This window comes from Dasypus novemcinctus, chromosome 1, assembly GCF_030445035.2.
Source record: "Dasypus novemcinctus isolate mDasNov1 chromosome 1, mDasNov1.1.hap2, whole genome shotgun sequence".
In the NCBI taxonomy this organism is placed as follows: Eukaryota; Metazoa; Chordata; class Mammalia; order Cingulata; family Dasypodidae; genus Dasypus; species Dasypus novemcinctus.
In genome coordinates, this window is record NC_080673.1 from 53,815,214 (window position 1) to 53,836,263 (window position 21,050).

General features: G+C 43.7%; 1 protein-coding gene across 2 annotated transcripts in view; it reads left to right on the top strand.

Moving 5' to 3' along the window:
• Nucleotides 1-12,090: 12,090 nt before the first annotated feature.
• Nucleotides 12,091-21,050, top strand: part of MAML3 (mastermind like transcriptional coactivator 3) — a 418,574-nt gene continuing 409,614 nt past the window's right edge. The window contains exon 1 of one of the 2 annotated variants that reach the window (XM_004471945.3): nt 12,091-13,499. In XM_004471945.3, coding sequence (XP_004472002.2) covers nt 13,029-13,499 — 471 coding nt within the window. In that variant the 5' untranslated portion in view covers nt 12,091-13,028. The remainder of the gene's footprint in view (nt 13,500-21,050) is intronic. The other variant, XM_004471944.4, reaches the window with a different exon arrangement.

The following is a 21,050-nucleotide window of genomic DNA, read 5'->3' on the forward strand; positions in this document are numbered from 1 at the left end:
CTGCGTCACCTCTCCGTGTGTGTGGCCCCATTCCTGGGCAAGCTGCACTTTCACACTGGACGGCTCTCCTTACGGGGTGCACTCCTTGCTCTTGGGGCTCCCCTACGAGCTCCACACAGGTCAAGGAGGCCCGCGGTTTGAACTGCGGACTTCCCATGTGGTAGATGGACGCCCTATCCATTGGGTCCAGTCCACTTCCCAATCCCAAGGTTTTTGTATCAAGGCATTGATAGACAAATGTGGTGGTCCTTTTTTCTGTGATGGGGAACATTGGGAGGGAAAAGTGAGAAGATTTGGGGAGGAAACCAAGAGTTTTGCTCTGGACATGTTAAGTTGGAGATATTTATTTGTCCTCAAAAGGGAGATGTGGCTAGGTAATGGATAGAGAAAGAAATTGAATAGAGGCTAGTATCCTGGAGATATGGTATTTTTCTTTTCTCTTGTACTTCTCACATGCAATTCTGATGTGAAATCCCTTGTGTTAATATTGACTTTAATTGACTCTGCCCTAGTTGTTAAGGGTAAATTGCTAATTTACTGAAACTGATCTAGCTATAGCAGACAATTTGTTCCTAAGACAACATGGCTTCTCACTTTTCTGAACCTTTTTTCCAGTTTCCTCTTTCTGCAAGCCCTCTCCTCATTTATTGCTTTTTAAAAGTCACAAGATGGCATCACCTTCTCCTTGAATATTTCCTGAAATATTTAGACAAACTCCAGACTATAGAGACTTCCATTCTTCCTTCTCTTTAGCGCTTCCCTCCCTTCCTTCCTTCCTCCCTTCCTGCTTTTCTATTTTTCTAGAAAATAGAAAGTTCCATTTTCTTTCTTTATTGTGTACTCATATCCAACGTAAGCAATACAGAGAATAATAAGATAGTGAAACACCTAAAATCTCAGAGTATTAATAACTAACCTAGAATTTGCTAGATTCACATATACGAAATTACACAATTTAATAAAAATTAAAGCATTTTTGCAACTTGTTTTATAACCTTTTTTTTAAAAAAATTAACAGCATGCCATGAAGATCTTTAAATATCAATCAATATAGCTGGATATGACTCATTTTAATAGTTGCTTATTTTATGTGTGTATATAATATACTTTATTTATCCAGTCCCCCAAACAGATGGCTTTCAGCTGTTTTCACTTTTTTGCTATGATAAATAATGCAAAAATTTATATGTGGCTTTACATGAGTCTTTTTAATAGTTGCATATATATTTTGTTATTTGGTTGTAATACAACTTATTTAACCAGTTCTTAACTGATGGATATTTAAGTTGCTTTCAGTCATGTAACAGATACACACACGTGCACTCAAAGGTTGAAAGAGCAGAAGGAAAGAAAACAGGGAAAGGTAAGAAAAGGGGAAAAGCTCCTGGCTTTAGGCCCAACTGGGTCCGGAAAAGATATGCTGCTAACAGAACCATCTCCATTCCTTGGCTCCATTTTCTGCTCTGTTGACTTTATTTTTAAGTAGGCTTTGTCCATGTCATAGTCTCCAACTTCCATGATTCCTAAGTATGAAATGTCCCTTTCCGGTAACTCCAGTGAAGTTCCCAGAGAGAATTTTACCTGGACCAACCTGATTATGCAACTTTGAATTAATCACCCTGATCAAGATTATGCAAACATCTTTGAATTAATCACCTGGGTGCTACCATGCCTCTGGAGCCAGGGAAAGTTCAGGAGGTAGGATGGTTGTGAAAAGGTATAAAAAGTTCTGTTACAGAAGGAAGGGGAATGGTTATCAGGTAGCTGACAACAACAATGCTTAAATTAAGGTGGATTAACATCATTTTTAAAAAATTTTGTGAAAAAAAAAATTCAATGACTACAAATCTGTATAACATCTACCTGTTAGAAGATATCCATGGTTTAGAATCTCATTGTAACTAACAGATGCCACACTGTTCCTACTTCAAGGTTGGGAGATTCCTGCCTCTTGCCAATCAGACTTGTCTTCTTGTCTTTTCGCAGCCATCTGTCAGTTACTCATCCATAGATGAGGAGCAGAGTTGGATCAGGGAACTTCCACTTGTCCTTGGCAGCTATTCTTTCATTCTTGTGCCAAGTCTCTTCCTTAATACAGGCTTTTTACTTCTCGCATGCTCAAGATTTTCTTTAACAGAGAAAAGGTAGGAGCGGACATGGAAGAAATGAAGAGCATTGCAGCCCAAAGCTGAGAACTTATTTTGAATTTCTTGGGTGCTAACTATAATAATACACAGATCCTAAAATTATTGCATTCCCCACTAGATTGTTTTCTGGTCTCATAGAAAGCTGGTGACAATCAGTGGCATAATTGGACACAGGTATATTGATGGGCTGCATAGATTAACCATTTCATGGCCCCTGAAATCACTTCACTTAACATTTACTGAAAGGAGAATCTGAGGGTAACAGAGGAGGCTAGGTAACTAGTAGTCTCTCCTTCCCAGTCCTAAATTCACATACCCAACTCAGTACAACAAAAACCCTGAGATACCAGGACACACTCTTCTTAGAAGGCGGTTTATGAACCATCTACCCGTGCTGGAGCATGACTCTCTGATCTCTCAAACCCTACCCCATCACTACCCCAGGCAGATAAGGAAAGAGTTCCTTCTGAACGTGTCCAGCCCTCCTCCTGGAGTTCTAGGAAATATAGTGCTCTCCATTACATCACACACTTAGTTGGGCCATCCTCAATCTTGCACATCTCAGAGGAATGAAGAGAAATATGAATATGAGGGAGCTGACATTCAGCAAATGGGTAATTTAACTTTGATGGCTTAATTCAGATTCATCTGAACCCGGGTTTGGTGACTTCAAGAGAGAACAATGAAATGTGATGGAGGGTGGGGATTAAGAGAAAGAGTAGGGGAAGGAAGTACCATGAGGCACAAAACAATTTTCGAATTCTGTTAGCTGGAACACTTTAGTCAAAGGAAATCTTACTTCAATGTGAAAAAGAAGGACATTGAATCAAAGAGGGTCCAAGACCCAGCTCTTTTTTTTTTTAAGATTTATTTATTTATTTCTCTCCCCATGCCCCCCCCCCCCCCCCCCCGCATTGTCTGTTCTCTGGGTCTATTTGCTGCGTCTTCTTCTTTGTCCGCTTCCGTTGTTGTCAGCGGCACGGGAATCTGTGTCTCTTTTTGTTGCATCATCTTGTTGTAAGACCCAGCTTTGAGCCTATTCCTTTCCTCACCATACAACAGTCCCCGGGACCTATGCTAGGAAATTCTTAGGGCTCAACACAGCTTAAAAACCACTGGCCTAGACCACCTACCAGAGTAAAAGTGAAGAATGTTGTTTGTTCAGAGACAAACTGACGCTGCCTAGGCTTTGTTCCAATGTTAAAAAGGGAAAGTGGGGAAGCAGACTTGGCCCAGCGGTTAGGGCGTCTGTCTACCACATGGGAGGTCCGCGGTTCAAACCCCGGGCCTCCTTGACCTGTGTGGAGCTGGCCCATGCGCAGTGCTGATGTGTGCAAGGAGTGCCCTGCCACACAGGGGTGTCCCCCGCATAGGGGAGCCCCACGCACAAGGAGTGCGCCCCATAAGGAGAGCCGCCCAGTGCCAAAGAAAGTGCAGCCTGCCTAAGAATGGCACCACCCACACGGAGAGCTGACACAACAAGATGACACAGCAAAAAAGAAACACAGATTCCTGTGCCGCTGACAGCAGAAGCTGACAAAGAAGACGCAGCAAATAGACACAGAGACAGACAACCGGGGTGGGGGGGAAGGGGAGAGAAATAAATAAATAAATAAATCTTTAAATAAGAAAGGGGAAAGTGCAGCTAAGAAACAGACAATATCAGACCATTAAACAGATATCTTTGGACAATTTTTCATCAGACAATGCAAGTAATGCTCTGGGTTCTTAAACTATTCTATGTTATTATTTCTACCTTTTTTTTTTTAAAGATTTATTTTATTTCTCTCCCCTTCTCCCCCCTGTTGTCTGCTCTCTGTGTCCATTCGCTGTGTGTTCTTCTGCGTCCGCTTGCGTTATCCGACCGCACTGGGAAATTGCCTCTCATTTTTGTTGCATCATCTTGCTGTATCAGCTCTCCCTGTGTGCGGCGCCACTCCTGGGCAGGCTGTGTTTTTTTCACACGGGGTGGCTCTCCTTGCAGGGGGCACAGCTTGTGTGTGGGGCTCCCCTAGGCGGGGGCGCCCCTGCGTGGCATAGCCCTCCTTTTGCGCATCAGCACTGTGCATGGGCCAGCTCATTACACAGGTCAGGAGGCCCTGGGGATCGAACCCTGGACCCTCCATATGATAGACAGATGCTCTATCAGTTGAGCCATGTCTGCTTCCCTATTTCTACCTTTTGAATGACTTTGTGTAGAATGTAAACCTTTCCGAACTATTGGGTGTAAATTAACTAAGCTGAGGTAAATTTTTTTTCCAAATCCCATTTTACTAATTTTGTCTCAACTGTGACAAACCTCTTTCTATCTCTCCTTCAAACTTGGGTCAGTCAAGACCTGACTGTATTCCCCTTATGTTAGCTTGTTATATTATTTACATTTTCTCTCACCTCTAGATTGCCAGGCTCCTTTAGGGAGAAAAATGTTTCTTTTCAGCTATGCATCCCTTGCAGCTAGTACAGGACTTGTCCACAGTCAATAAATACTTGCTAAATGGATGACTCTAGCAGAGACAAAATGGCTATGAAGCCCCTACAACAACAACGACAACACAACAAAGGGGAGTCCACACAGTGTCAAGGTGGATAATATGGAGACCTTGGACTTGATCTGAATCCAAGTTATGTGAACTCTTTAAATCTTTATTTTCTAATCTACAAAATGGGAGGACTGATACGGTAAAATTACATCTTTCTCAGGCATATAGTTGTAATTACCTTAAAACACATCACTGAAGTGAAGTAAGTACACATAGTTTGGTACTTAACTACAAAATAGTCCTCTTCTTTTCATTGTTTATTTTTGAGCACAGATTCAGGGAATGGACTTGTTCAGTTATGCGTGTGTGTGTGTATTTAACAAGACCAATATAGTTGAATTCAGTTAAAGGCACATTACATTTTAGGTAACTGGTTTACATACCTCCTAGGGTTGCTGGGATTATTAGATTGAATAACATATGTCAAAAACCTTCCACAGCAACTGACACATGATAGTGGGGGTACACTAATTGCGAGTCCCTACCCATCCTGAGAGGCGGCAGGGTACAGTGAAAGAAGCAAGAAGAGGCTGACTCTATTCTGTTTCCTTTTTTCCACCCCTTCCCCTCACCAAGTCAATTTATAGAATACTTTGTATTCTGAGAAACAACATTTTGAAAAATGAATCACAACTTAGTGTGATTTTCTTATATTGCATCCAAATAGTTTCTACAGTATGGCAGCATGGTATTACTCTCCTACTGGACACAACTCCCTTTTCACCTTGCCCCTTTTAGTAAAATTGTGTACTATCCATTCTTTTCTTTACTCATCCCCCATACACAGCTATGGAGCTCTGTCATGGCAGGCACTGTTTTAGGGCCAAAGATCAACAAAACATGAGCTGGAGATAGACAAGTAAACAGACAATTACAATACAATGTAATGTAAGTACCAAGGCAGAGAGAAGCTCCCAGGTTCTCAGCAAGGGTGGTGGTGGAGGGGGTGGAGGTGGGGGCATGGCCAAAGACAACTTTCTGAAAGCAAGACTCCTGAGCTGAAATGGGGTGTATTCCTTCTAAACACTGCAGCAACAGGCCTCTGTTAAACGTGAAACCGGGGTAAAAGTCATTAATTTTAATTTTGTAGAAATGTAGAATCTTAAAATTAGAACAACCTTGGGAACCTAGTTATATGTTCCCTCAGTAATGTGCACTCAGAGGTGAGACAGCCTGGGTTCAAATTTGAACTTGCTACTTTAAGCTGTGTGATTTGAGGAAAGCTCCTTAAACTTCCTCTGCTTCCAGGTCCTCATCGGTGAGACTGTGGTAATAATAGTACCAGGAATAGAGTAAGATTTCAGTGAGGGAAACGGACTTTGGCCCAGTGGTTAGGGCGTCCGTCTACCACATGGGAGGTCCGCGGTTCAAGCCCCGGGCCTCCTTGACCCGTGTGGAGCTGGCCCATGCGCAGTGCTGATGCGCGCAAGGAGTGCAGTGCCACACAGGGGTGTCCCCTGCGTAGGGGAGCCCCACGCGCAAGGAGTGCACCCATAAGGAGAGCCGCCCAGCGCGAAGGAGGGAGCAGCCTGTTGAGGAATGGTGCCGCCCACACTTCCCGTGCCGCTGATGACAACAGAAGCGGACAAAGAAACAAGACGCAGCAAAAAGACACAGAAAACAGACAACCGGGGGAGGGGAGGGGAATTAAATAAATAAAAATAAATCTTTAAAAAAAAAAAAAAAAAAAAAGATTTCAGTGAATGTTGGCCTTTAAAATTATGTCCCAGAGCAGATGTAGCTCAGTGGTTGAGCGGCTGCTTCCCATTACGAGGTCCCAGGTTCAATCCCTGCTTACCTCCTAAAAACAAAACAAAACAAACAAACAAAAGAAAACAACTTTCATTGGGAAGTGGTTGAACCCCTGCTTCTCACGTGCAAGATCCTGGGTTCAATACCCTCCTAAAAAAATTTAAAAAGTAAAAATAATTTATATCCTGTGCCTTTGTTGATAGCCAAGAAATGTTTATAACAAGAAAGTAAAATTACCAAGTTCTTTGATTATTTGTTAAACGATTGTGTCTAGAGTTAACAGGTTACTTGATAGGCGTTCAATAAATAAAAGATCCCATAAATGTTTTCTCAAAATTTCAGAAGTCTTTAGCAGCTTAGATGAAAGTCAGAGTTAAGACAGATGCCTTATTTTGTCAAATATAAGACTTTTAAAAAAATTTCTTAGCCACGGACTTTTCCTTTTCCTTTAATAACCATAAAACTATTATATACATAATTAAAATATGTGAACGAGAAAATAAACCCCATTAACTCATTTTCCTCTTAAAATTTATGACACAATCTTGGGTGTAGCAAACCCCTTCTTAATAAAATTAATAATGCAAACAGGATCTTGCTAGGAGTATTTAAATATTTAAGGAAACAACTTTTGAAATACCTCCAGTTCATGGGGGATGTCATCTCCACACAATTTGGTGTACTAGGTAGCAGGTGATCATTAAAATAGCACCAAGCAAGAGGCTAATATTCTTAGCTAGACAACTGCATGCTTCAAAAGTAATGATAATCTGTAGCTTTAAAGATATTACCTAATAAAGATTTTCAATTAATTAAGGCTATTATCCCCCAAAGAGGAGGTCTTATTATATAGAGACAATATTAATACACGATTAAGTATCGGTCTTGAAAATGGCTAGTCAAATTCATGCTCTTGGGAAGTTTGTCTTTGTGTTGCTACTTCCCCACTACTAAAAGGCCTGAATTCAGCGCATCCAGTTAAGGTTAGTGAAGGGCCTTGAACCCTGGTACTAGTGATTCTGGCAGAAGAGATGGTAAGATGAGTATAGTCTTTGATACAGACTATATGCCCAGGCAATTGTGAACTTAAGTGGATTTAGAACTGCCTTCAATTTTCACTTTCTTTAAAACAGAGCTTCCTATAGTGTGTTCCATTCTGTGGATCATAATAAGATTTTTGAAATGCTAGATTGAACAAAGTTAAACATGCTTTGCTGCAAGATTGCATGTAGCCTTCAAAGAGGTAATGAATTTCCGAGGGAGAGATGTGGCATGGATGATCTCCTGAACTTACTTGGCTTGGAACTGAAGAACCAGGTGCTTCAGAACACACTTTAGAAAACACTGCAAAACTACGAAAGTAGAAAGTAAAGATCAGCTTATATCCTTTTAATCTTGTCTCAAGAATATAGCCTAAACTCCTGAGATGTTCTTGTACAATCTGGCTCCTGTCTATCTCCAAAGCTTTATTTCTCATACACCCCCTCACACAACCCTGCCAGAGGGAACTAGTTCATGGTTTTCCTGAAACAGCTCAAGCTGTTTTCTAGCTCCCCACTGTGTACACCGCATCAATCTTTGCTTGGCTCACTTCTACCCACTTTGCAGAGTTAGTTATGACATCATATATCTGGAGAAGCCTTCTGGGAACCTCAAGCATGAACTTGGGAACCTGTTTCACTTGTTCCCATGCCCATCTCGTATTAGTCCCATCAAGACATCTACTCCTGTGTATTCCAAAGGGCCATCATTGAGGTTGTGAACTGTTCTTTACAATGTTATGGCACATACTGAGTGCCTTGAACAGTGCCTGGCATGCAGAAGACCAAGAATCTATTTGTTGATTTATTGGAATACTAGCTATTGCAGTACAGTTGAGTACATGTCCACTGCTTCTGATAATTCAGGAATGTCTGGACTCCTCTCTGAGGGTATATATAATGGTTTCCTTACTCATAGCTGGGTAGCAGAGGGTTCCTTCTCTACCTTGGTCCCCAAGTGCTCTTTCAGGGTACAATTATGAAGCCAGTTCTAGTTCTATTACACCATAGTTATAGGGAAGCAGAAGTAGCACATAGATTGGAATCTCTACACAAAAATGATCTTTCTTATCACTGGGACACTGGACCCTAACAGATGGATATGGGAGGATGATGCAGGGTTGGCCTAAAGGAAAAGGGAACCTAGTTCAACTTCTTAGAACCACCAAGTTTGGCTGAGATCCAGGGACTCTGGACAAACTGGTGCAGGTATTACTCATCCAGGCCTTCTTTCTTTGGCCTCCAGAGAGTTAGCATCGAACTCTGGGGATGCCGCCATAAGAATTTCTTTCTCGTCGCTGCTATGACATCTCTGGTGTTTTTGCCATTCCAAACAACAGCATCGATGATGGGTCTGTAGCTCCCATGCTGAAGTTTTGTCTTGTAGCAGGCTTGTAAGAAAGATAGAGATGGTTGTTGTTTGAGATTGAATCATGTCCCACATAAAAGGCATTTCAGGTCCCAACTCCTGGTCTTTTTGATATGACCCGATTTCTAAATAGGACCTATGAAGGTATTATTCATTAAGGTGTGCCAAAATGAATGAGGGTGGACTTTAATTCAACATGGCTCAAGTTCTTACTAGCAAAGGAAGTTGGACACAGATTGAAGCCACAGGCAACAGCCAGGAGCTGAATCATTGGAACTTGGAAGAGAAAGGAGAAGAGCACCAAATGCTTTGCCATCTGACAGAAAAGTCAAGGATTAAGGATCACCAGCACTCAGCCCTAGAATGCCACAGGCTTCAGGAAAAAAAAAATCACCTCAATTTTGGACTTCACCTAGCCTTAATACCATGAGTCAATAAATTCCCGATGGTTTAAGCCAATCTATTGTATGGTATTTGTTTTAGCGGCAAAAACAAATACCATACAATAGGTATGAAGCTAAAACAGCTATGCTGTCTTTACCAGTGTGCCTGGCAATGACTAAAATTGCTTCCCAGCATTGAACTTCTCTAATAACTTTCACAGAGTTAATCAGGATGGTGATCAACAAAGCTGGCAACCTTGTAGGGACAAATTATGAGGGTCTAGAAGGAACCAATATAAAAGTTTCTGCTTCTTCTAAGTTCACTGGAGTAGATTAACATCTGTAGTTCAGGGTGACTTGCTCAAGACCCAAGTCTTGTTCACTTCCTGATTCTTTCTTCCAGTCGCCCAACACAATTAGGATGGGGTTTCTGACCTTGAGTATGTCACAGTGGGGTACTGCATAGGTCAGTTTCCTCAAAGACTCTTCCCCCTCTTGCCATCACACAGCTTCCTTTCCCCACATCTTGTTCTTGGAGTTGTGGCTGCTACTGCAACATCTTGAAGATATAAAAGGCAGGTGCCAGTGTGTGTCTGTGTGTCTGTGTATACACACACATGAACACTCAACTTTTCTTTTTGGTATAGCTCACTCATGCACTCTTCAGCAGCAAACTATACTGTGGTTGTGCAAGAATGACTCCATTTGTCTTTTGGGAGCCCCAGAGTAAGGCCATAAAGTGTGCTTCCCATCTGCTGGTATCCACCCCTGTAATTTTGGCCCCCTGGAGGAAAGGGATACAAATTCCCGCACATTCTTTCCCCTTTCATGACAGGAGGGGCAGACAGTTTTATGGTAATACATGGTGGTGCTATTGTCATTTTCCCCCCAAACTGACAAACTCTTAATGAAAAATTAAATTCTGAGAAACACAGGAAAAAGCTAAAAGTAGAACCCAAGTCTCTTCACTGACAATCCAATGCTCAAGATCCTCAAACTTGCTGCCTTTGTCAGTCAAGTTGCAGTCTTATATGGGTGATGCCAGCTGTTGGGGGAAGAGAAGGGATAAGAACTAAACTACAGTGAAGATAGAGCAGAGTGAATGCAGAGTCACAGCTTCCTCTCTGCGGTGAAGCCATGTGTTTCCTGAGTTAATAGAGACATTATTTAGTGAATATGTGATAAAGACAAAGGCCACTCTGCTACCTCTTTTTCTTATAATTTTCTGTATGTTTTCATAGTCTGAACTGACTTTTTGCTATAGAACTAATTCAGTTTAATTTTCTGAGATTTGAAGGCACAGTTTGATACACAAGGTCGTATATTAACTGTCAGTCCTCTTAAAAAAATTCCAACTTCAACAAAGGATACTCTTTCACATTTGTTTTACTACTTAGAGGTAGCCTCCTGTCATGTCAACCAATATTTTGTTTTACATTTTACCATATAAACCAGTGGCTGTTAAAGATATAGTTCACCATATAGACCTGATTAATGAAGAAAAATAAAGCTCTTTTATCGCTGACATTATGAGGTTAGAAATAGCATCCTATGCTAATCTGCAAAGCCAAGAAATGAAGAGGGTTTAAATCAGATCTCATGACTAATGCATGAGATCCAAAGTTCTTTTATTTCTGACTATTTTAGAAAACTGGGGTGTATTTCTACCCTAAAAATAATTCCATAAAATATATTGAGATAATACAGAATGCCTTATTGTTAACATATCACAATCAAGATTTGTTTCCTACCAGAAATGTTGTTTCTCCACTTTAATTTTTAAAAATTATGTATATGCAAAGGGTTAAATCCAGATCAAGGATATTATACTTGATCTTTAGGTTTTTGTCGTCGGTGGTGGTGTTTTTGTTTTGTTTTAAATACTCAGTATCTGGAATATGACTCATCATAATAAAATGGAAAGTCTAGATGTTTTCTGGGGTCACTATTCCATTTTATTTGTGTTTACTGTGAAGTCATTTAAACAGAAAGAAATATATCCAGCAATAATGTAAGCCTGTTATTTTTGCTTGTTTTTGTTTTGGTCATGACAAACTGTGAAATGCTATGGTTTTCCTATAGTCCATGAAATCTGCAATCTTTCCGCTTGATTTACGAAGGACCCTTAATTACTGCTGTCATTAGCACCTAGTGTTCAAAACAGTCTGTTAAAATGTACTGTTAGTCTCACCTCCAAGTCCCTGCCTGCTTTATTTTAATTTTTTCCAAGAGTAGAAAAACAATAATTGCCTTAATAACAACAATCATTAGGTACAGCGAATTAAATAATATTCCAGTAATTTTCGTACCTATTTCTATTTATTCAGGGCTCGGTATTGATGTGTTAAGACTTGCCTAGAGTTTGAACAAGTGTCCATATGCAGAGTTATTACTAGCCTGGACCTTGGTTTTAAAAACAAGTAACTCATTGGCCTTTCTCCTTTCACATGGATAGGGATGAAAGACAACTGCTGTGAATCTCTAATGTTTCTGCCTGGTCATGCACAGTTCTGCAATATAATGCATAAATGTATAACAACAACTTGAGTTCGCTTGATATCTCGCTGCTTGGAATAAGGAAATCCAGCAGCAGCGACCGCGCGCGCGCGCGCACACACACATACACACACACACACACACTCACACACACACACACGCACAGTTCTCTCTCTCTCACAGGTCAAAAGTTGATTCGCTCCCGCATCTTTTCTTGTTTCTGGAAGCCCCGGCTTCCCAGTCAGGACAGTAGTGAGGCTGGGGGCATGGGATCGGCGGGGGAGGGCGAGGCGAGAAGGCGGGAGCCGGGTGCCTTGGCATGCCGCGCCCGCTCCTGCCGGGTGAGAGTCCGGGCCGGGTTTTGCGCGGTGTCCCCGGGCCTGTCTCACGGCCTCCAGCCGCCGCCGCTGCCGTGTTTACTGAGCTCGCGCGTCCTGATATCACTCCGCTGGCATGGAGGAGGAGGTGGAGGAGCGAGAGGAGGAGGAGGAGGCGGCGGCGGCGGCGGCGGCGAGCAGTTGATCATTGTGATGGTGGCAGGAGCAGCGGCGGCAGCGGCAGCCCAGCCGAGCGTTAGGGGCTGCTCTCCGCGCGGCGTTTTGCAAAGGACTTCACCGATCTACTTTTGCAGTCGCCTCGGACTGTCCATGTGTTTACTTCCCCCAGCCCGAGGATTCGATATCTAGGTTCCTGTGAAATGCAACTGAACAGCCAAAGTACTTTGAGAACACGGGGCGGCATAAACACCAAAACTTTTTTGTGGAAGGAAAATGCAATAAGCAAGCTTGCCGTTTTCTGATGCGGTGTGGAGTGAGTGTATGTCGCGCGTGTCCGCACCGGAGGCATATGCTTGTGTGTGTACATGGGGTGTGTTTTTCGGTACGTAGGGAGAAAATGCTTGCCAACCACCGGAAACCTCCTGGAATTTATTAGAAAATAATGGATTATAAAAAGAAGGCAGGCGAGGAGCGGAGCACCCCTTGAGTTGCAACCCGATTTGCTGCTGGTTCAGTTTGTTGTGATTCTTTTTGTTGATAGGTGTCTGATGGTATTCCGATAACAACCTTACCCCCTTTTTTCCCCTCGAGCTTTACAGTTTAAAAAAAGGAAACAACAAAAAAGCCACCCCAAAAATCTCTCCCCCCCTTTTTTTTGGCCCCGTCGGGATCGCTGTTTCCATCCATGTGCTCGCGTCTCCCCCGCGTTCCACTTAAACTATTTTAATCCTTGGACCCAAGGAGGAGGCTGATAGGGGGGTGGATTAAAAAAGTTCTTCCAAAATAGTGTGCCTGGGGAGCAGGATGGGGGATTTCGCGGCCCCCGCTGCTGCCGCGAATGGCAGTAGTATTTGCATCAACAGTAGCCTGAACAGCAGCCTCGGAGGGGCCGGGATCGGTGTGAATAATACTCCCAATAGTAGTCCCGCTGCTCCGAGTAGCAATCACCCCGCTGCCGGCGGCGGCGGCTCCGGGGGCCCCGCCGGTGGCTCGGCGGCCGTCCCCAAGCACAGCACCGTGGTCGAGCGGCTCCGCCAGCGCATCGAGGGCTGCCGGCGGCACCACGTCAACTGCGAGAACAGGTATCAGCAGGCTCAGGTGGAGCAGCTGGAGCTGGAGCGCCGGGACACCGTGAGCCTCTACCAGCGGACCCTGGAGCAGAGGGCCAAGAAATCGGGCGCCGGTACCGGAGGCGGCAAGCAGCAGCTCTCGAGCAAACCCCAGCAAGATGCGGAATCCGCCTCGGCGGAGCAGAGGAACCACACGCTGATCATGGTGAGGGAGCTTTGGCAGCGGGCATGGGGAGCGCGTGGGGGGTGGGGCCTCTCGCACAGGGGTGTGGGGTCTGATTTGTACCGTGGATGAGGTGGGCTGAAGCCGAAGGGTTAACGTCAACTTTTCTGAGAGAAAAAGCCGCGGTTGCCGCTACCTGTTAATCCGTCAGGGTTGTCAGATTTGGGAAGGAGGGAGCGAGAGGGAAAAAGCCAGTCACGACTGCGAGGGGCGGAGGGAACCTCGAGGAGCGTCCGAGCAAGGGACTGGAAAAGTTTTTTTATAACCTCCTCCCCCTTTCTAAGATACGGATTTGAAAGAGCGTGAACCCAGAGTTGAGACCTTGCTCCTCCTCTCCATCGCTCCCACCCCACCCCTCGCCGCGCTGCCTCGCCTCCCCAGACCCGTCCCCCTTCGCCCACTCCTCGCAGCACATCCGCCGGGTGCGGGGGGAAATTGATGCACTCGTAGATTCTGGGCGGGCACCAGGCCCTCACTCAACTCCTCCGGGGAGGAGGGGGAAAGGGAGAGGCTCTTGCCTCATTTCCCCAGCTCATCCCCTTTGAGCTGAGAAAGTCTCAGAGTTTTGTGAATGAACTTTGAAGTGGGTGAGAGACAAGCAAGGGTGGCCGCGCGCGCGCGCGTACTCGCGGGAGCGCGCGGGTGCGCTCCGCTCGCCGCTGGAGACCCGGGTCTAGCTGGGCAGGTGGAGCGGCCGGGAGGGTAGGGTGAGCGGCCCGATGGGAGCAGGAAGGGAGAGCTACGCCCAGGGTTTGCGCCGAGAGTCCCCGTCGCGCAACTTCTGGGATTCTCGCCTTTCCTCGACCTAAACTTGCCTTGGAGCGAGCTTTCTCGGGTTCCCGCTCCCCCACCCACCCATGCCAACTTCCCGGGCTCGTCTAATCGACCTGGAGGAGTGGAACGTAGCGGGGAGGTGAAAGAGGCTTAAATGGCTGGGTGGGTGGGTTCGAGGTAGGATGAGCAGCCAATGGTTTAACTTCTCCGGGAGGAAGGCTCAGTTCCCACCCCTTAACCCTGAGGGTAGACTCCTTTCTCTTATCGCTCCTCTTTGGTTCTTCTTTCCTTTCTGGGTAGGGGCAGGCCGGAAGCTTGGGAAAGGTGCCTGCACCTCCTCCCCCCGGCGCCGGCCGGCCTAGGGCCGCGCTCTGCCTCCGGCGCCGCGCGTGCGTGTGGGCAGGGCTGGGCGGTGGGAATCCTGGGGCCCCGGGAGGCCGCGCGCCCTCGCCCGTTTCTCGTGCAGACCGTGCAGAGCCCTGGGCGGGTGGCCCTTTCCGTGTGCGGTTTCTAAATCGCGCCTAGTCCCCGTTTGGGAGTTGCTGGCGCCCGGGGTGGTGCCTGTGCCGCTGCGGGCTTTCGCGGGGCGCTGAGGCCGGCGCTCGGTGACAAAGAGCCGGCATGGGGGAGGGGAGGGGAGGCCGCAGCGCTCGCTCCCCACCTTCCCCCACCCCACACGTGAAGAGGAACAATTTGTTTATCTTGGGCTTCAAGAATCCTTCCCTCCTCCCTGTTCTCTGATGCCGCCCCAGCCCCTCCTCCCTCCTCAACGCGATCCTGCCCGGTCCCGCCGGCAGCACCGCCCCCCTCTTCTCCCCCCTCTCCTCCTCCTACATCCCTTTTTGCCCGCCTAACCCCTCCCTTTTGGAACGCGGCCGTGGGGGAGGGAACGGTAGGCGCTTTGTCCGCCTTGCGGCCCTGCTCAGCCCGGGAGGCTGACGGGCTGGGAGGGGCGCCGCGGTGCGCGGCCCCGCGCCCCGCACCTCCGCGGCCGCCCCCGCCCGGCAGCGCCCCTTCTCCCCACGCCGCGGAGTGTGGCCGGAGCGCGAAGAAGAGGCGGACTCGGTTTTGAGGAAGAACGGCAGTCACAGAGGCAGGGAGGGAGCTTCTCGCTTTACAAACAGGAAGCCAAAAACCACGACACACTGTAGCTTTTCTGATTGTACCCGGAGGCGGGCGGGACTTACATCTTGACAGTATCTCCCGTACCCTTTCCGTACTGTTTCTCTCCCGGTTCGCGAAACGCCCCACTTCCTGCACCCCCCCTCGAGTTCTGTAAGAGCACACGCAAACCTTTCCACGGCTGGAGACTCACTTTTTGAACCTGAGACCAACGTGGAATTGAAAGGCAGTTAGAATTTCATCCTTGCCTTCACGCCCTCTTTTCGTGTATTTGTACACCGCACACGCAAGGGTTGCGTAAAAACTGGCTTCTTTCGTGAGACTGCAAAATACCAACCCCACGGAATCTTGTGACCTTAGGGGATGAAGGACTGCTGGGGACGCTTAACTTGCCAGCTGGGCAAGGCTGGAACAAAAAAGTCAGTGCCATTCCTAAAGCCCGGTAGCTTTTCACCGTGGGCGAAGGAGTAGAGTTTGCAGCCAGAAAGTTTTCCTGTTTGGGTCACGTTTTCCCGAGGGTGCCTGATGGGCCTTGGATGGGTAGAGCGAGGACACGGGGAGCGCGCGCTGGTTATACACTCGCAGGTGGAAGCAAGCCCGGGATCCTGATGTTACCTGGAAGGAGGCAGCAAATCCAAGCCGGGGCTTACTTTTGAATATGAAAAAGATAATGCTTACTTGAAAAGACAAACATCAACTGTAAATTTCATAGTGACTCCCAGTGTAGCAGGTCAACAAGAGATTTCAAAAATGATTGCCTGAAAATAGAATTTTTTCCTATCAATTTCGAGGCGATAATTTAGGCTTATGATTAAAGATTAAAGATCCATATAAATGCTTATGTACAGCATAGAAGTGTACTCTAGTTTCATCTATTTCGTATATGCATCTTCGACTGATATCAGTGGGAAGTACGTGATGAATGTAATAAAAATAACCTTAAATTTTAAAGAGTTACGTGTAAATTCTATGTGTCACAAAACAAGAAGGAAGACTTAACATGACCCTCTACAAGTTATATTTCTTTTTAAAATAATTAAAGTTTCATATTAACCCCGAAATAAAAGTAATTTAACTTAGTTTATGTGCCAGATAAAATCTTGAAAACAGAGGTTGCAAAGAAAATGTTGATCTTTGGCTGCTAGATTATAGTTGTGCTCTGGTGGGGTGCTGGGCAGTTAAATTTTAATCTCAGAAAGAGCTCTCTATTTGGAAAGTCTTAAAGCTGTGATCAACCAGAGCCATATAGTAACGATGATAAAAATAAAGATGAAGAGGATTCTTTTCTGTTTTATTACTATCATTTACCATCTTGGGATCAACTGTCCAAAGTACTGAATCTCATAAGTTCTCTTTCTGCCTGGCTTGAGTTAAGAAGGCAGTCCCTGGGCTTTACCTGTTTTGATTTGTCTTCTTATCTTATGCATGTACAAAGGTAGGCATTAAAAACAAAACAAAACAACAAAAAAAAAAAACAAGCAGGAAAACAAAAAGCAGGTGGGGAGGTGAAATAGAAACTTTCCTTTGCACTGGGATGCTGCGGAGGGCCCCGGATTCTGTGTGAGCCCCAGGTAGCCTGTTGATGGAGGCACTGACGTTCCCACTCAGTATGTAGGCAGTATAGACTGGGTTTGAGGCTGCCTTACCTCAGGTGAAGGATTGTTTCTGCACATGTAATCATATAAGCTCTACCCATCACCCCACCACCACTTCCTTTATATATTCCCTCCCCTACCCCAAGAAGTTGGTGGGAACTTTGACTTCACCGTAGAGAATTTGTCTCAGTTGCAAAGGTGTCTTCCTAAACAGTTCATTGGCTGCACTTGGAACTGAGGTCCGGGCTAACAATTTTTACAGGTAAATTTTATTTAGTTGGCAGATTCATTTTCAAGTCCTAACATAGAATGACTTGAGAATGGTGTAATCATTTAGGCACAAAGCATTTTGAAAATGCTTTTTCAAAATTTCAAAATGGTGGTGGTCTTTCTTAAACTGGGTAGAACTTGTTTTGTTTACATAATCTCTTCACCGTATTAGCACCATCATAATTTGCAAGACTGTGCTTAGTTTACACAGTTTATAGATTGCATAAATCTATGTGACTCCTGCTCTAAAAAGTTTTGTCATATAAATTTCATTCGATAATGAACGTATTAATTGCTGAGTGTTGAGGAAAATTGAAGCCCATCCAAAATATTCTCATTTTTTCCTGGAATAGATCCAGGAAAATCAACATATTAGTCCAATACTAAACCTTGTTATAAATGAACCAGGCTTCCCATTTCTTATCATGGTGAAGGCAAATTATTGGCTCTGTATCCAGTTTTTTGGCAAACCACTTTTAAATCTTTCTTACATTAACCATTTCATTGTCTTCTGTTCTGCTATCATTGGGGAGAGGACTGACAGTCTGTTGAAAAGCCTTTCATAGCCCCCACAAAGTGTGCCTTGAGTTTGGAAAAACTTTTTGAAAGTTCTTTTCTAAGTGCTTCACATGTGCTTGTCTTTTTCTTTTAATTTTCAGGAAGCATTTTTTTTTTAAAGCTTCAATGCATGTTTAATTTATTTACGTTGTTTGGTTGTGGTACATTTTATTTAGTACTGGGCAGCCAGAGATCAGTAAAGGAGAAGCATGGTTAGTTAATCATTAAGCATAATCTACACAGTGCTTTTCAGGTTGATTTCCTTTTCAGGCAGGTAGTATATTTGATACCTTCCATCTGTTCCATTAGAATTATAAGGATAAGCTTTAGAATCTTTGTGGATTTTCTGCCACCTGATATGAGAACACAAGCAGTTCTGTAAAATGACATTTCTGTAAGGTGAAGGATGAGAATTTCTAACATTAAAATAAATACAGAGTTATTTTCTAAATGTCTCTCTGAGGCCAATAGCCAACTTTATTAAAGAAGGTTTTCTGACAGGGTTCTTCCGTTCAGTTGAGATAGTAATAGGGGTTTATTTTCTTCTCTCTCTCTGTGCTGGTGCCTTAGAAGGGATCTGGTCTAAGAAATCATTTGCACATTGCATTGTGATTCTTGAACACATGTGAAGTATGGAATGTTGTTTGTGATATGTGCTATATGATTGTTAATTAACAGTCCTGTACTGTATTCTGGACTTTAAGATGACTAAATTCTGTCTTCTTTTTCCACATTACACTTCATAAAGAACTGTGAAATCAATTACTTGGTCATCATCAAACTCTTTAAAGAGGAACTTATTTAAAACTCAGCCCTAAGATTTTCATAATATCTGCCTTTTAAGTCTCTGAAATAACTTTGCATTTTTCACCCTGTTATTCAGTGACTGATTATTGAGTTTTCAGATCCTGTAGCTGCTTGTTTCTTTTTCCTTCCCCCTCCTGCTGCCAACCTTTTGGTTCTTTCACTGATCTTTAGCACCTTTCCCAAAGAGTGGGAAGAAGCAATAAGAAGAGAAGAAATTTAATTTTGGTGCTTCTGATCTTCTAACTAATGAAACACCTGGAAAGATCCAATTTTGGATTAATTATGGATTTCATTTTAGACACTGCTCATTGATTAATGCAAATAATAGAGAATAGACTAAATTTTCATTTATTCATTCATCCATTCAGTAATATTGGTATATTGACTATAGTGATTTATATACATTAAAATGCTAAGTCACACTTTTGTGTCCAAGACTTAGGCAGTATATATATATATATATTTTGTAGATTTTCAACATTCTTTTAGACAGGTTTAAGGGGATAACAGATTTTTTGTTTTTTAATCAATATTGGGCTTGATGCTGGTGATTTCTCTTCAGCTTCAGGCTGAGTTACATTCTCTCCTCATGATATTTTAGGTTAAACAATATGCTTTACTTTCTTGTTGTTTCAAACTAATTTAATATGAGTATCTGGAAATCTCTGACTTACAGATGCCTCCTTCAAAGTTGTAAGACCTCCAAATTAGGATTTCATAAAAAAATACAGAATACTTTTAGGAGAGATGCATTACAAAAAATCCATTCTTTATGTATTTAAGTTGGAAATGTAGCTCCTTCAAAATCAGCTATTGCCAGCAACTGATTATTTCCTCAACGTAATTTTTTTTTTGTTGTTAAATCTAAGAAAGTTTAAAGAACTAAAGAAATAGGTTTGGATAAAATTTTTTTTTTTTTAAGATTTATTTATTTATTTAATTTCTCCCCTCCCCTGGTTGTCTGTTCTTGGTGTCTATTTGCTGCGTCTTGTTTCTTTGTCCGCTTCTGTTGTCCTCAGCGGCACGGGAAGTGTGGGCGGCGCCATTCCTGGGCAGGCTGCACTTTCTTTTCACGCTGGGCGGCTCTCCTCACGGGCGCACTCCTTGCGCGTGGGGCTCCCGCACGCGGGGGACACCCTTGCATGGCACAGCACTCCTTGCACGCATCAGCACTGCGCATGGGCCAGCTCCACACGGGTCAAGGAGGCCCGGGGTTTGAACCACGGACCTCCCATATGGTAGACAGACGCCCTAACCACTGGGCCAAAGTCCGTTTCCCCAGGTTTGGATAAAATTACTCAGAAAATGGAGATGATAGCCTGTTGTATAATACTTCAAAATCATGGTGTCCCATTGAGTAGATAGGAGAAGGAACTCAACGATTATTTTTAAAGTCTACCTGGCCTTTTTATTTGTTGCACAGTTAAGGGACTTTTGAATTGCCAATAAACAACTCATTTGAAAAAGAAGCACAGCCTTCCCTTAGAACCACATACATACTTGCAAAGGAAAAGGAAATTACTACTAGGGCTCATTTTTTTAATTTTTAATTTTTTTTTTTTTTTAAGGTGAACTGTGAATACTATACTTGGGGGGAATTTAATAGAACAGCTCAAAAGACTTGTAGTACTTCCTCTAGTATAAGGAAAGTGATTCCTTAAAATTACTTAGGTACCTCTTTTTAGTTACATTGGGCTTCCCATTGATTGAAAATGACTGTTATGCTGAAGTAGAATTAAAAAAAATATATGAATAATAATATCGCACTTTTGCAATAGCTCAACTGTAGAAAACTTAAGTGAAATATATAATTTTTAACTAACCACTCCCAGAATTCCCTAATTCCTTAAATATCTGTCATGTTGGGTAGAATCTGCTTGTTTGATGTTTTATATTTTGAGACCCTGCAACCCTCAACTATTGAAGCGTTTACTTCTGCTTGTGAAGAAGTCATTAGGATACTTTACATTATTTCTCTCCTTCCTTCTCATGGTATTTTTCTCCATTTCCAGAACACTAATTCTTGGACAGGGGTTTCTCTTCCTTCAAAGAAAAAGACTGAAGTGCTGTGAGTTTATTTGTGTAGATTCAACCTGGGTTGCAACTGTGACTCGATTGCACATCTCTATAAGACAAGGCTTTGAGGAACTGGTGGTCAGGTTAAGAGAGCAAAGTGGGGAGGAGAGTTTTGGAAGCATCTTCTGGAATGGATGGCAGGGTGGACAAGCATAAGAGATAGTCATTTTTGTTCATCTGTGGTGAATAGATAGCGTCCTGATGCCTTGGGAGTTAACAGAGATAGTGTGCTTTTTTTAGTAGCAGTATTCTGAAACTGCAGAACATACTTGAGTATATAGTTTTAAGAACTAATGACTATATTGTTTCTATTTGAAAAAATCGTGTTCTT